The 13,514-nt window shown below is 50.6% G+C and overlaps 1 protein-coding gene across 1 annotated transcript; it reads right to left on the bottom strand.

Moving 5' to 3' along the window:
* Positions 1 to 1,419: 1,419 nt before the first annotated feature.
* LOC112465560 (ATPase family AAA domain-containing protein 2-like) lies at positions 1,420 to 4,516 on the bottom strand. Its single transcript, XM_025033148.1, has 2 exons — positions 2,886 to 4,516; positions 1,420 to 2,327 (listed from the first exon to the last, which is right to left on the bottom strand). The coding sequence occupies exons 1-2, from the start codon at positions 3,062 to 3,064 to the stop codon at positions 2,018 to 2,020; spliced, it is 489 nt and encodes a 162-aa protein (XP_024888916.1). The 5' UTR covers positions 3,065 to 4,516; the 3' UTR covers positions 1,420 to 2,017.
* Between the last annotated feature and the right edge of the window lie 8,998 nt (positions 4,517 to 13,514).

Here is a 13,514-nt window from a genome sequence, read left to right as displayed (position 1 = left end):
TTCGACCATCATTTCGATTGAAAGGCGCGAGAGAGAAAGAGAGAGACCGATATTTCGACCCTTGCCAAAGAGAGATATTTCGACGTAATCAACGGGTACATCATCAGAGAGATGTACCCGCTGTTTAAATGGGGAAATTAAAACTTATCATTATTGGGAATTTCGCGAGCGCGTTAACGTCACACCGATGAACGTTCTACAGTTTCACTCGTAATTATGAGAGGGAACATTTTGTCCCGAGCCACTCCTCGCGATACATGAGAGTGTCCCTTTTTTTATGTAAGAGCGGATTAATAAAATTTAATGAAATTAATAAAATACAAATAAGATAAAATTCGTAAAATTCACGCCAACTCGAGGTGAACGTTAAGAACTGAATTAATCTCTCTCGCGCGCGCGCACGCAATCGTTTCACGATGTGGCAAAGTCGTGTGCACATCGGCACAGCTTGTAACAATCGATCCGATATTCGTTTGCGAGCAATTGCATGCAACGACAAAGCGCCGAAAAGCGATTCGTGAGTATTTTTAGTCGCGCGCGCACGTCGCGCATATAACTCATGTATTTGTTAAAACCTCCCCGGACAAAAGCAGCAGCACCTCGTAAATGGAATTAATCTGTCGATGCGTACCGTGCGTCCATTTAATATCCATCACGCGTTCATCACTGCAGAAGCGATCCAGCCGGTGCTCGCGCCCGCACGTTGCGAGGTTGCCCGCCTCCTCTCTCTTTTTCCCCTTTTGCCGCGGTTCGTCCTTCTTTCCCGCGGCGTCCGTCTCTCGCCATCGAGTTCGCGCGCGGGATTGAACTCGCCGAAACTTCTAATTTCGTGGAATCCGCGACGTTGACCGGCCGATGATGACAAATTTTGTGCGTAGCATCTTAATGCGCCGCGCGCCCGTCGAAAACTGACCCCGCAGCTGGCCGCCTTAAAAAAGGGGGGCAGAAGGGCCCTTCGTACGGGAGAGGGATGGCCCATCTCGCACGGGGTCCTCGCGAACGAGTGGGGGGTCAGAGAAGGGGCGAGTATCACGGTGTCCAGAATTCTTTCATTTTTTCGCGGGTCTCTTTCTCTCTTCCGTTCCCGCGCGAGCGTTATATTTCGTCTTCCCTCCCGACAGACGTATCTCGAGATGGGTTGAACCTGTTTAAGGGCTGTGTTTAAAGATCGAATCAAAGGGCGATGGAAGGGTCGGTGAATGTATCTCCTGGAAACGCTATTGTAATTGTAACATCATCGTTCTCATGCCGCTGATTCGCGTCGAGACTATTGTGGGACGAACTCGTTTATTTATACTTTTCAGCGGGAAAGGAAGCGCAAGGAGTTTTTCTCCTGGATTCTGTGTGGGAAACGGGCATAGGCGTATTCTGTTAGCTATTACAAGGGATTTTCGGTACAACGATTTTAATATTCTCAATGTAATACACACAATGTGAAGTAGTTATAATTACATACGTACAAGAAATATCTGTATTATAATTTCTGAAAGTGCGGGATTGACGAACGAAACAATTTATTGAGTCAAGCCAATAATTCGTTATTCGCTGAAACTGATACTGGAACTTTTCTCGCTATGCCGCAATTTTTCCCCGTGAAAAGCCTCGATTGACAAAGAAGAAGCGTTTGCGTGCGCGCGCGAAATGATATTTCCGGGACGCGGAATATTTTTTTTTCCAAACTCATCTCGCTTTTATTCCCGACACACAACGCACAATACATATTCCGCCAGATTATTTATTGACACACGTTCACTTCACCGTTCCCCGATACACTTTATTTGTCCTTTATTATTTATCGCAGTCGAAATTCTGCGCATTGTTTTCCAAAACACTGCAACTAATCACCACCACCATCACCACCCGGCCCTCTTCCTCCTCCTCCTCCTCCTCCGCATCCCAAAACCTCACACCAACCCTCCTGCTATTTCCTCGTACACCACCACCTTTGTCCCCCGTCCCCGTTCACCCTCTGGCACCTATTCGATCGATCGTTCCGCACGACCCTGCCACGGATTGTCTACGGTCGATCCTCGATACCTCGTCGGTTTTCGAGGTAGCTACGTCGACACTCTCGGCATGTTCGTCGAGGAAGCCGGGGCGGCAGAACAGCAGCAGTATCAGCGGCAGCAACAGCAACGATAGCCCGATAGCGACAGCAGTAGAATTCAAAGCGAATTTTCGGGGAGAAATGAAAAACGGGGGTTGCGGGCGACGTGAGATTTTCGACGTGCGAAAATCTCCCCGACGTCACTTTTTTCTCCCTTCTGCCACCGTCTTTCGGTTTTGTTAGTAGTTTTTTTGCGTCTAAAGCGTACCCGGCAGAACTTCTGCAAGCAAGGAATATTAATGTTTGTTAAGGTCGAGCATGAGAGAATTCAACGAAGCGAGACGCCGGCGATTCGAAGTCACTTTTTGCGAAACGTAGATTCGATCTGCGATAGAACGATAGTGCATGTTGATCGAAATACTATTCGAGCATGAAGCGCGTATATACAGAATATATTTCCATTATATCGCGTACTCTGTCGCATAACTCTTCAATTTAATCTATTGCACATCGTATAAATTTAAATAACCATAGTAATTGTAATTAATCGTAATAATTATTTTATTGTTGATTCGATAATTGATTTGTCTAATTCTTACATCTCGATAATTAAATTTGCATCTCTATCAGTTAAATTTGAATTGAAAATCACTTTTTATCACTACCGTTATTTATTCCAAATTACTTAATTCAAATGAAGCATATTGCGAAAAGATCACTTCGAGTTTCCGCATCATTTCTCGCGAGCGTCCCCTTCGTCGTCGGTATAGCGATAGCAGATGTATAAAGAGCGCCGTACGATTCATTCGATTCAGGCGTATGCGAAAGCTTTCCCTACCTTCGCAGAAACAGTAGTCGAAATTCCGCAAGGCCACCGTTCAACACTCCCTCGTAATCGTCATAATCGTCATCGTCATCGTTGTCGTCGTCGTCGTCGTCGTCGTCGTTCTCTTCGCCGTCCTCGTCGTCCTCATCGGCATCCTCTTCCACTCGGCGCAGCCTGTTCTTCCAGTTCATCCGACGCCGTGTCTCGCGCCTCCTCTTCTCGCGCGTCACCCACTTTTCCCCTCGGCTTCGATTTCCGCGTCTCACCGTGCACCGATCTCGCGCATCGCGATCACTCTCACGATCGATCGAGTCCCGTCTCGCGCGCGTGTGTTCCTCTCCGGTGGATTCGCGGGTGAATCGCGATCGACGCGTGGCGCGGATCGGTCCTCCAAAATTCGATTTCGTGTGTTTTCCTTTGTTGTATCGTATCGTCGCGAAAACACCGATTTGTCGGTCGCGGCCTGCCGCACGACACCGCGCCGAAGACGACACTACCGCGAGATCGCGCGCGAAATCCCAGCTTCTCCGCGCCGTGGACGCGAATCGGTTTTTTGCAAATGCCGTGTGCTTGTGCCGGCGAAGATCAGGACTATCGGTGGTAACGAGCGTGATAGCGATCGTGCGAGTTTCCCGAGGCTCTCCAGCGATCTTTTTCCGTCTCTCCGTGCTATTCACTCTCGCACCGGGCCTATTGATCTCTCCGTGTGGATCCGTCCTTTCGTCGCGGAACCGTTTCTCCCTCTATCGATCCACAAAGAGATCCAATTAGATCATTCGCCGCTTTTGCTCCGGACGCGGGGCGAGATCGTCGATTCTTTATTCGCGCATCGTTACCCGTCTTGGAAGAATTGGATAAGCGCGACGGCGCAATTGCGGCGCGTCGGCGATTCGCAACGCCAACCGGATGCGGATTATCGGAGACTCGGCGCATGCGAGTCGTCCCGGTGCGGTCTCGTTCTGGTTCGTGTCAGCTCTCGGTACACCCGTTACACACGTATCGAAGTCCCGGCATATATTCCCGCGATCCGAATTCGAAATTCGCGGCTCGGCAATCGATGATTAACGTGTCTTTCGATATCTCTCAGGATTTCGAGAATAAGAAACTTTTTTCTACGGAAGAAATCAATCTCCCTGACAACGCCGAATCCTTTTGGAAAATTCGATTTTCTCACTGAATCCGTGAATCGTATCCCCACCAGGATCCTCGCAAGGAGAGGAGGGACTTAACGGGTGTCTCGAACAACTCCGGCGACTCGCACGTGCGTATACGTGCGTACGAGCGTGCACGCGTGACGACCGGTATGATAATTCGCGTAGACGCACTCACACACTGCCACTACCAGAAGAGACGAATTCCGATAGAAAAGTATCCGAGCGGATGCGGGCCGGCTGGCCGGTGGTCCCTTCTTTCGGCGGCGGGCCCTTTCTTGCGGTTCTCGGCCGTGCGAGCTTTCGGTCGCGGATCTCCCGACGCGTCCGAGAGAGAGAAGCGGGCCTCCTCCTGTTGCGCGAAAGCGCGTCACTGAAATCGTCTATATATCTTGCAATCTTTATCACCGCGCGATCTCTCCTTCTGACCCACCTCCTCCACCCTCTCTCTCCCTTTGTCTCTCCTCGCTCTCTTTTTTTGTTCTCTCTCCTCTCCCTCCTTATCTCTCCGGGCTCCCTCTCCGGGCTGTCTCTCCCTTACGGCGATCGGTATCGCGCGCGCGCGCGACAGTATCAGTTGACGCACAGCTCGCGAGTTCTTTCGGGGACGCGCGCGGAACCGTACTCGCGGGTACCTCGACTTCGATATTTCTGCGATTTATTACGGCGCGACTTAGAAATGCATCTAATGCGGTGCACGCCGCATAGAATGCATGCATGCACCTTGGCGGGGAGGGCGAGAGCCGCGGAGAACCGAGAAGCAGCCGGAGCCGGAGTCGGCGGAGCCGAGCCGAGTCGAGTCGAGTCGAGTCGCGGCCCGCGGCGGTATCGGCGCATGCGCCACCGACAGACGCGAGCGTGTATACTCTACTCGCGCGATCTCTAGGCAAGCTGACGCGAGCTAGCGAGAGCGCGGGCGAGAGCAGATCGGCGGACAGGGGTACCTATACGGCTACGTCATTCACTGGCGTGGAGACCGGGGCATCAACCGTGCCTCCGAATCGGCCGGAGTAATAGTAAACTCAATGCTGCATGCCGGTTTTATCCCGAAAAACAAAGAAATTGTATGGAAGAAATAATGAAAATTTCAACTATTTTCTCGCGCCTCGTGAAAGGCCTTTGTAACCCTTTTAATAAACAAATGTTTGTTATTTTCAAGACGATGATTATATTAGGACATAATTAAAATTTTTCAGTCATTTCTATTCATTTTCACGTTGAAACGATTATTGTGCCCTTGATAAGACCCCCCGCGGGAGAATCAATGGCGTGCAAAAACCGTGAAACGGGTCAGCGGATTTCGCGTGTAAGCAGGAAGATTCCCCGCCTCGAGGAGGTCCAGCGCGTACGCGCGACTCGGCGCGATTAGCGATTACAGACGAAATACGGGAAACTCCCCCGCGGACCATTCGCCGAGGCCACCCACGTCAGTAATTCCGCGCGGCCTGTTAGCGCGCGATTTGGAAAAGCGCTAAAATATCCCGATGTATTCCGCGGGAGAGTTACTCGCCGTTAAATTCTTTCGCCCGGCGCTCTTCGTACGCTCTCGCCCGCGTACTCCGATGCGCCGATCCGCATACTCGCGAATACATACGTGTTCGTGTCACACGTGTGTACCGCGCGTGTGTATGCGTGCGTTACCGTGTGTTACCATGTCGGAGCATAGCCTATCCCGTAGCACTATAGCGACGGTATGGAGAGGGCTGCTCTCCGCGTTTCTCTTTCCGCCGTCTTTCCTCGGTCCTCGTCGCGGTGGGTGGAAGAGGAACAGGAGGAGGAGGAGGAGAAGAACGAGGAGGAGAGTGGTCGGGTGTATAGCCCCCCGCTAGGTACGACACTGCGCGATTTTTTGACGACCGATGAAAGTTACTCGCGAGATATTCTATTTTAAACTTTCGGCCAATAGCGACCGCCGCCACCGCCGTCGCCGTTGCGCGCCTCCGCAACCCGGCTTGCCTCACCTTCTGTCTCTCTTTCTTCCTCTTCTTCCATCTTTCTTCTCTCTGTCCTTCTGCCGTGCTCTCGCAAGAGACTTCCTACATCGCGATAATTCCTGAAAAGGAGGGAGCCATTTTGCGCGGTGCGGAGCGGCGGCGTGTCACGGACCTCCGCTTTGATTCTGCGTTGCGTCGACGCTGTGGGAGAAACAGAGAATGAGGACCCTTCGTCATTGCCGGAGGAAAACGCTACTGCAACAACGATGGTGCAACGGCCGAAACCGTTGTTTTTTCCGTTCGGCTGAATGATTTATCAGATCGGGATCGATCGGGTCGAGGGGGGAGTCGAAACCGCGCGACGCGGTTGCAAACCGACAAAACGGCGGGCTTCATTATTAACCTCCCCCTTCGTCCCCTGTGCCCCCCTCACGCTCCATCGCATTGTAATCGTTTGCGAACGTTTGATCGCGTTATAAAAAATCCAATACTTTTGTTCGCCACAAAATACAATTCGCGAGGTCCGATAACATTTTCGATAACCGCTTTTAATTGCGCTCTGTTGTTTGACGCCGCTATTGTTCCGCCTGCAACATTGCCCTATGTTAATCAACAGAAAAAGCCGGCGCGCGAAAATGTTTAGGCGCATTTCGGAGAATGACCAGTGCAGCTCGTTACATGGTGCGAGGTGCCACGCTCCCTTCGCCTCCTCCTCCTCCTTCTCCTCTTGCTCGTCCGCCCCGTCCTCCTCTTCCGCGATCGATCGTGAGCGTTGCATTCGCGTTGGTGATCTCGAGAGTGCAGGGGAAACGAAACTGTCTCACTGCATCGTGTGAAATTCGCTGTTAACCCGTTCGTCACTCCGAACTAAAACCGGCTTATGGTGAGTCGCGTTACTTTATCGTGTTACTTTATCGCATTTATAAAATTATTTTTCAGGGAGCTAACTCAAAATAACAAAAAGTAGAAAAGATTTTATGCACTACTTCTCTATCACGTTTACTAATGAAAAAAAAGGCGAGAAAACGCAAAATGTTATAACAAATGTTAATCCTTGGACCGGGAATAAATCGATTTTTTAATACAATTTTTTAATCGATCAGAGCACCGTTTTTTTGTTTATTTAGTTTTATTGGTATGCGCGCCGTTTGTAACGCAGAAAATAATTACGGCGATAAATTAATTAAAGGGAACACGGAGCGAATTCCGCGCGCTGGCCGGGATCCGCTACGGCGTCCACGGAAAAAATATCAATCGATATCGTCCGCCGGCGAAAGGAACGCGCATTCGATATTCGCATATCCGATGCGAATTCCCGGCGGGCACAGCGGCGCGGAGGTTGCCGAAAAATAATTTTCAGCTGCCTCTCGCGCGCGCGGGATAGGCGCGCACACGCACTCGCGCGGATGATCCGTTGCGTCGGGGTCCCGCGGTGCCTTTTTCTTTTTTCATCGCCCACCCCCGCCATCGCCCCGTCGTTCCCCCGGGCCACTCTCAACGGCCTCCCCCGTTGATCCCCGCACCATCCCCGTTACCGCCACCGTGTACCGTCCAGTCGCACCACCCCGCGGGATGCGCGGCGCGGCGCGCCGCGCCGGCCGCTTTTGTTTTCCTCTATTTTCCGGTTTTTCCGGGTGGGCCGCGCCGGACACACGGCGATGCCAGTAAAAGCGGCGGCGACGGTGGTGTGTGGCGCAACAAGTAGCAGATTATAAAAATCACTCGACGGCTCGGGGGCGTGCTGAGGAAAAAAAAGGAGGTACGGGGGAAAAAAAGCGTGGAGCGACGCGCGGAGGCACGCCGTTGGAGAAAGCGGGATGGCGCGAGCGAGGGCGAGAGCGGTTGGAAGCGAGATCGCGGGATCGTGAGAGCGACGAGAGTGAGCATCGCGAGTGGGAACGAGAGGGACGAAGGACTGGTGCGGAACGCGGAGGGCGCAGGAGGTGGGGCACAGAGGGGGGTACACGGCGAGTGAAAGAGGTCCGGTCGGAAGAGGGAGAGCGAGAGGGTGAGCGCGCGAGAGAGATGCCGGGCGTAGGTACACATTTATCTATACATATGTATGTTCCACCCGCCGCGTTCTCCGCTGCCTTCTCTACCCTCCCCCCGACTCCGCTACTGCTCTCCCCTCCGATCTCTACCTCGCTCTTTACCTAGCCGAGCTGTAGCGCTCCATCGCTCTCTCCTTGCCGTCCTCTTCTCTCTCTTCGCTTTCTCGTTCGCTCACTCGCTTGCTCGCTCTTTCTCTCTTCTCCGCTTATACTTCGGCTTTCGATCTCTCGCGCTCTTTCCGCCCGCGTATAAGCCGTGCGTGGCTATTTACATTAAACGCCGGTCCGTTTCCCTCCGCTGTTTCGCGGGAACACGCGCGAGTGCTAGTGGTTTGGGGGCGGCGACCATGGGGGGCGGGGGAGGGTGAGAAGGGGCTTCTCTCTTTCTCGCGCGATTCTCGCTGCGTGCGTCGAGGGGAAAATCGTCCGAAAATACTCGAACGCGAGAGGCGGCGTCGTTTCGGACGCTGTACTCGCATGTGTACAAGCGCGAACTTCCGCGGAAAAAGAAGGACCTTCTCTTCATCGGACACGCTGCGTCTCTCCCGTCTTCGTGTCTCGGTTTTCGCGGAGGCGATCGCGTCCGCGCCAACGCCGAGTACTCGCGGCGAGTGCTCGTTTGAAGGGTCCTCGACGAATTCTCGCGCGAGAAGCGCGAGGGCGTCGAAACGATCGCGCCGCGATGGCAGCGGGCGTTCGAACCCGTCATTATCGTCGGACGAGTTCGCCGTGACGTGACGCACGCTTCGGAGGCTGCCGCGCGGCCGTTCAATTAAATACGCTTTTAATTGTTTAAATATTCCCCTCGCGACGAGTCCGGGAGCGCGAGTCGGCGTCTCGTATTTTATTGTCGCATCATTCTTTACGAGCGCGCGGGCTAAACGGAAGTGCACCCCGCCTCCGGCGAGAGCGAGTCGCATGCCGCCGTCGAGGGAGCTTTCGGATCACACTTTCGGGCTTGCGAATTGACCGCGGCGGTTTAAGATCTGCGAGATCTCTCCGCGAGAATTCCGGCAGATCCTGTCTCTTTCGTAAGAATCGCGCCACGTGAGAATTTATCGACGTGCGCGTGGCCGGAGCGCAAAGCTTTGTCCGTAACGCGACGCGTCGCATCGATGCATTCGCCATGCACCGACGGCGGACTTTATACGCGCTGGCCCTCGTCCTTTCCGATCTCCAGTTGATCGATTTTCCGCGGGGTCGACGACCCCCGCGCTCGTTCTCTCGAACCCCTCGTCGCGTTCGCATACCGCGCGTTCGGCGCGCGAAGAAGAAAGGAAAGGCACACTTTCGGCGATGACCGCCGAATATTCGCTGGACACACGGCCGGCCATATTTATCGACTAGGACGCACTAGGACGCGCGCTAGATGAAACTATATATTTACTAGGAAACGCGATCAATACTCACAATTCTGATGGGACTGAACATTATCTCGCCGCGCTCGTATGCCCCGTCCGGTTATTTCCGCGTTCCGTTAAATCGCCCGCGGTCGAACGCGCTCGATTAAGCATTGTTTTCTTGCTGAAAGCGAATTTTTTATTCTCCTTTCTTTGCCGATAGACTCTTCGGCATTTAGCATTGATTAATAATAATTCAAACGAGTGTGAGTGCCAGGTAAAAATGACACATTATATTAATGTAAGTGTCATATAATGAAACGCAGTTATTAAGTTAGCAGTATTTATTCGATGTAATGCGTTCGATTGTCGCATTAAAATTCTAATTCTATGTCAATATCCTCGAATTATAGAATCGCTATAAAGTTGTTCCGTTTCGCTTCGAATGTTCGGGGCACAGGTATCGCCAATCTAACGCAGAGATTTAATGGATAAAAATACTCCAATATTCCCTTACGTGTTTATTGTTGCATGAACTTAAAATTGTACGTCGCCGAAGCGTAAATAATCGAGTTTACACGCGACGCAGAACCAGCGTGCCGCGACCGAATTAGTCGGCAATGAAAATATTTCGCTGGATCTGTCGAAATATATTGTTACAAACAACGTCCGATCCTAGCGGGTGGTTTTTATCTAACCGTCGCGCACTTGCATACGATTAAATCGTATTTCAAGCGATGACTGGCGACTATTTCCAACTCGCTGTACGGTGAATTTTATATCTCCGTCCAGACACCGACGAATAATAATTTTAACAAAATTTTATTAGTTGAGATCATTGCTATTATTGTGCGGCGCTGCGTATACCTTTTATACGCTACTTTTCCTGTATCGATTAAGACCATTAAGATACGAAAAGGTCAACGGCGACTTTCTCGGGAGACATGATTAATCCGATTTGGAAAGAACTGCAGCTGAAAATCGGCGATAAAGTCGAAGATTATGCGAACTAGTAGCGAATGTCGTAATATCTGAAATTAATTTACATAGAGATATGAGGGGAGAGATATGAATGAGGTGTAACGCGTCCTGCGCAAACAGCAATAGTCGCGAGAGAGAAAAAAAAAGATATTATTTTAGTAGAATTTTAAGAGAACAATCATTTGGCGACGGATCTTGGCATTTTCTCAGTCGGGGAATCGCGATGTCGCACGCGTCAAAAGTTCGTCGAGTGGCTAGCGGCGCCTGATCGCCATCTTGGCAGTGACGAGTGTTCGCCCCGATATATTTTTCGCGGCCGCGTTAAGCGTAAGAATAAATTGCGTCGCGATCGACTCTCGGCCGGCCGCTGCCAAGACCCGGAAAAAGGAGAGGCGGGTTTTCTAGAACGACTAAAAATAGCGCGCGCACTCTCGCGAAAATAAAATGGCAGTTCTACGCAGGCGGTGGCCGATGAGGAGGATAAGGTAGGACGTGGGGAAGGGAAGAGGAAAGCAGAAGAGGAAGAAGAAGAAGAAGAAGAAGAAGTAGGAGGCGGCGGCGGCCGCACGGTCGAGGAGAGGCAATAGGAAAAAAAGGAGGCAAAGCATCTAAAATTGGCGGGACTGACTTTGCCAATATGCGGCGATGGTGGGCTCCTATGGCGAGTACCGGTTGGAGACGGCCTCTGGACCTAGGGAGTAGGATGTGTCTAGGAAAACAAAGAGGGAAAAAAGAAGCGGAGTGGGGAAGGCGAGCGGACGAATGAATCCTCTCTCTCTCTCTCTCTCTTTATCTCTTTCGCGGGCCTGAGAAAGCGCGAACGCGTGCGATACCGGGAGATACCCGCGTACGACGTGGTATAAAGAGCATGGGATAGCTTTATTACGGATTACAATGCGATGGCGGCCCCGAAGATCCCACGATAATGACATCGCGCTATCGTGGAAGCGTATCTTCCCGCGACGAGGCGAAATATGCGGCCATAGTGACGGTAATGATATCGATATTGCGATCGGATCGAAGATACGATCTCTGGGCTGCGCGATGCGTTACGCGTTTAATACACTCCCGGACCATAACGCGGGCGACGAAACACCTTCGCGCATTAAAAAAAAAATGAAAGGCGACTTTGTGCGCGACTAAGTACCCGAGGCGACTTGTCCGTTCGAACGAGCGCCACTTATCTTAATGGTGGACTTTACGTTTAGCGCTGACAACTTTCGTGGGACGAAAGTGAGACGCGCATCATGCACATCTGCTTTTTAATAAAATAGCTCCCGATAAGTCGAACGCATAAAATAACACTCTCGGTATAGCAGGAAGTGGATATATGTAATCAGGTAAAAAAAGCGAGGCATTATTTCGTTTTTTTTTTTAAGGCGGAAACGTTTTTAATTCTTATAATATACGACAGGATCTGCTATTATAATTTATACTTCTGTCATTGGTACGACATGAAATTTATAGTTTTTAAAAAAATAATGAACATAAAGCGCAGAACTATTTAAAAATTCAACGATCAGAATCGTATCTATATGGATATTCTATAGTTTTGTTTCTGTTCTACCGAGTGCAAATCATCATTCACTTCTGACGCAAGTTGCAAGCCAGACGCAGCCGGATTTTCAGAGCGACGAAAAGATGATAAACGGAAAGAAGTGAGCCCCCTTCCCGCCGTTTCGCGGAGTCTCGTTCGCGTGTGGACCTTGCATCTAAAAGAACTCCGGGGAGAGGGATGAAAGACTGCACCATCCAAAGGCAGAGAAAGAGAGAATATAAGTCGAGGGGGGAGAGAAGGGAGCAAGACAGAAGAAAAAGCGCGAGAAAGAGAGAGAGAACGTCGACCTTGATGAAAATAACTCGTCGAACTGACCATACCTCTTGCACGTGAAGTTAAAAAATGCAGCCTCGCTGCAGAGGGGATCCTTCAAAACCGGCGACTCGGTCGTTTTTCGACTGCCCCCTCGTCAGACTTGCGTGCAGCGTGTCCGTTTGACGATTTAACACCGTCAAACATAACGAGAGAGCGTCCCGATAATTTAGCTGTTGTCACGTAATTGACCCCTACATTCTATAGACCTTTGTTCTGTGCGATGCTCGTTACTGTTTCGATTATTCAGGGTATTTCGAACCATTTGGGATCATGACGCGATGCTGGAGTATTTCCCTTTCCCCTACCCCCTCGGAGAGGAAAAAAGAAAACCGTTCTTGCACGCGGAGCTGAATTCATTGCTCGATGCGTGGCTTGGAGGATATCGAGTGGCGGGTCGCGTGGAAAGGATTTCGCGTGCAAGAGAGGCTCGAGAGGCCATGAGAGGTGAACGTGGGTGGGTTGGGAGCAGAGATCGAACGACCTCAGCTCGGACACGAACCAGAGGTAGTCCGCATTATCGACGTCGTTTTACAGGCACCATGGTGACCGATAGCGCTTTTGCTACCAACAGCTGACACATTGTGAATTCGAATCTGACTATAATCCCAAGTGGTTCGCTTCCCGGCTGTTCTTTCTCATTACGATATTGTTTAAATTAGAATTTAACAAGTCTTATTACGTTAGCTTATAGTATTATCAGTGCTACTCCGTAAAAAAATTAATCGTTTAATTTGTTTATCGTGTATTTCGTGTAACGAGCTCCAGTTAACTGATCGTGGCCAAAATTAAATAAATGGCTATAGTGCGGGAACAGTTTAAACGCAACAACAAAAAAGTTATATTCTTACCATAGATTTGCAAAACGAAAATATTGTCAGTGAATTGACAATGTCCCACTAATATCGCAGAATTTTGTGTGACATTCCCGCGCGAAGCCTTCATCGGTGCGTCGGGTACAGCGTACAGATTTTGCACAACAATACAACGGGATTTGCGCTGCGAACGAGTTTTTACTATCATCAGTCATCAGGCAAACGGCGAGATCTCATATTTACCTAACATTGCAGGTAGAGCGTGTGCGCTCGCGCAGATAAATCATCATCGTCTGGTGTCACGCAGGGGGGGGGAGCATATAAATATAAATACGAACCTGTCATCACCACCACCCCACAGCACCGAGGGCGAGCACTTTTTATCTCGTGTTTCGATGCCGTTGCATCCCCATTACCGCCACACACGACGACCCCCGACAAAACGGTTCGTAAAAAAGGTATCCTAGAAAAAAGCCACTTAAGGGTGTCATGATTAGGG

This window comes from Temnothorax curvispinosus, unplaced genomic scaffold, assembly GCF_003070985.1.
Source record: "Temnothorax curvispinosus isolate PA1 unplaced genomic scaffold, ASM307098v1 QBEX01015338.1, whole genome shotgun sequence".
Classification (NCBI taxonomy): Eukaryota; Metazoa; Arthropoda; class Insecta; order Hymenoptera; family Formicidae; genus Temnothorax; species Temnothorax curvispinosus.
Note: the sequence above shows the minus strand (reverse complement) of the source record. Positions and strands in the feature narration are given on the sequence as shown.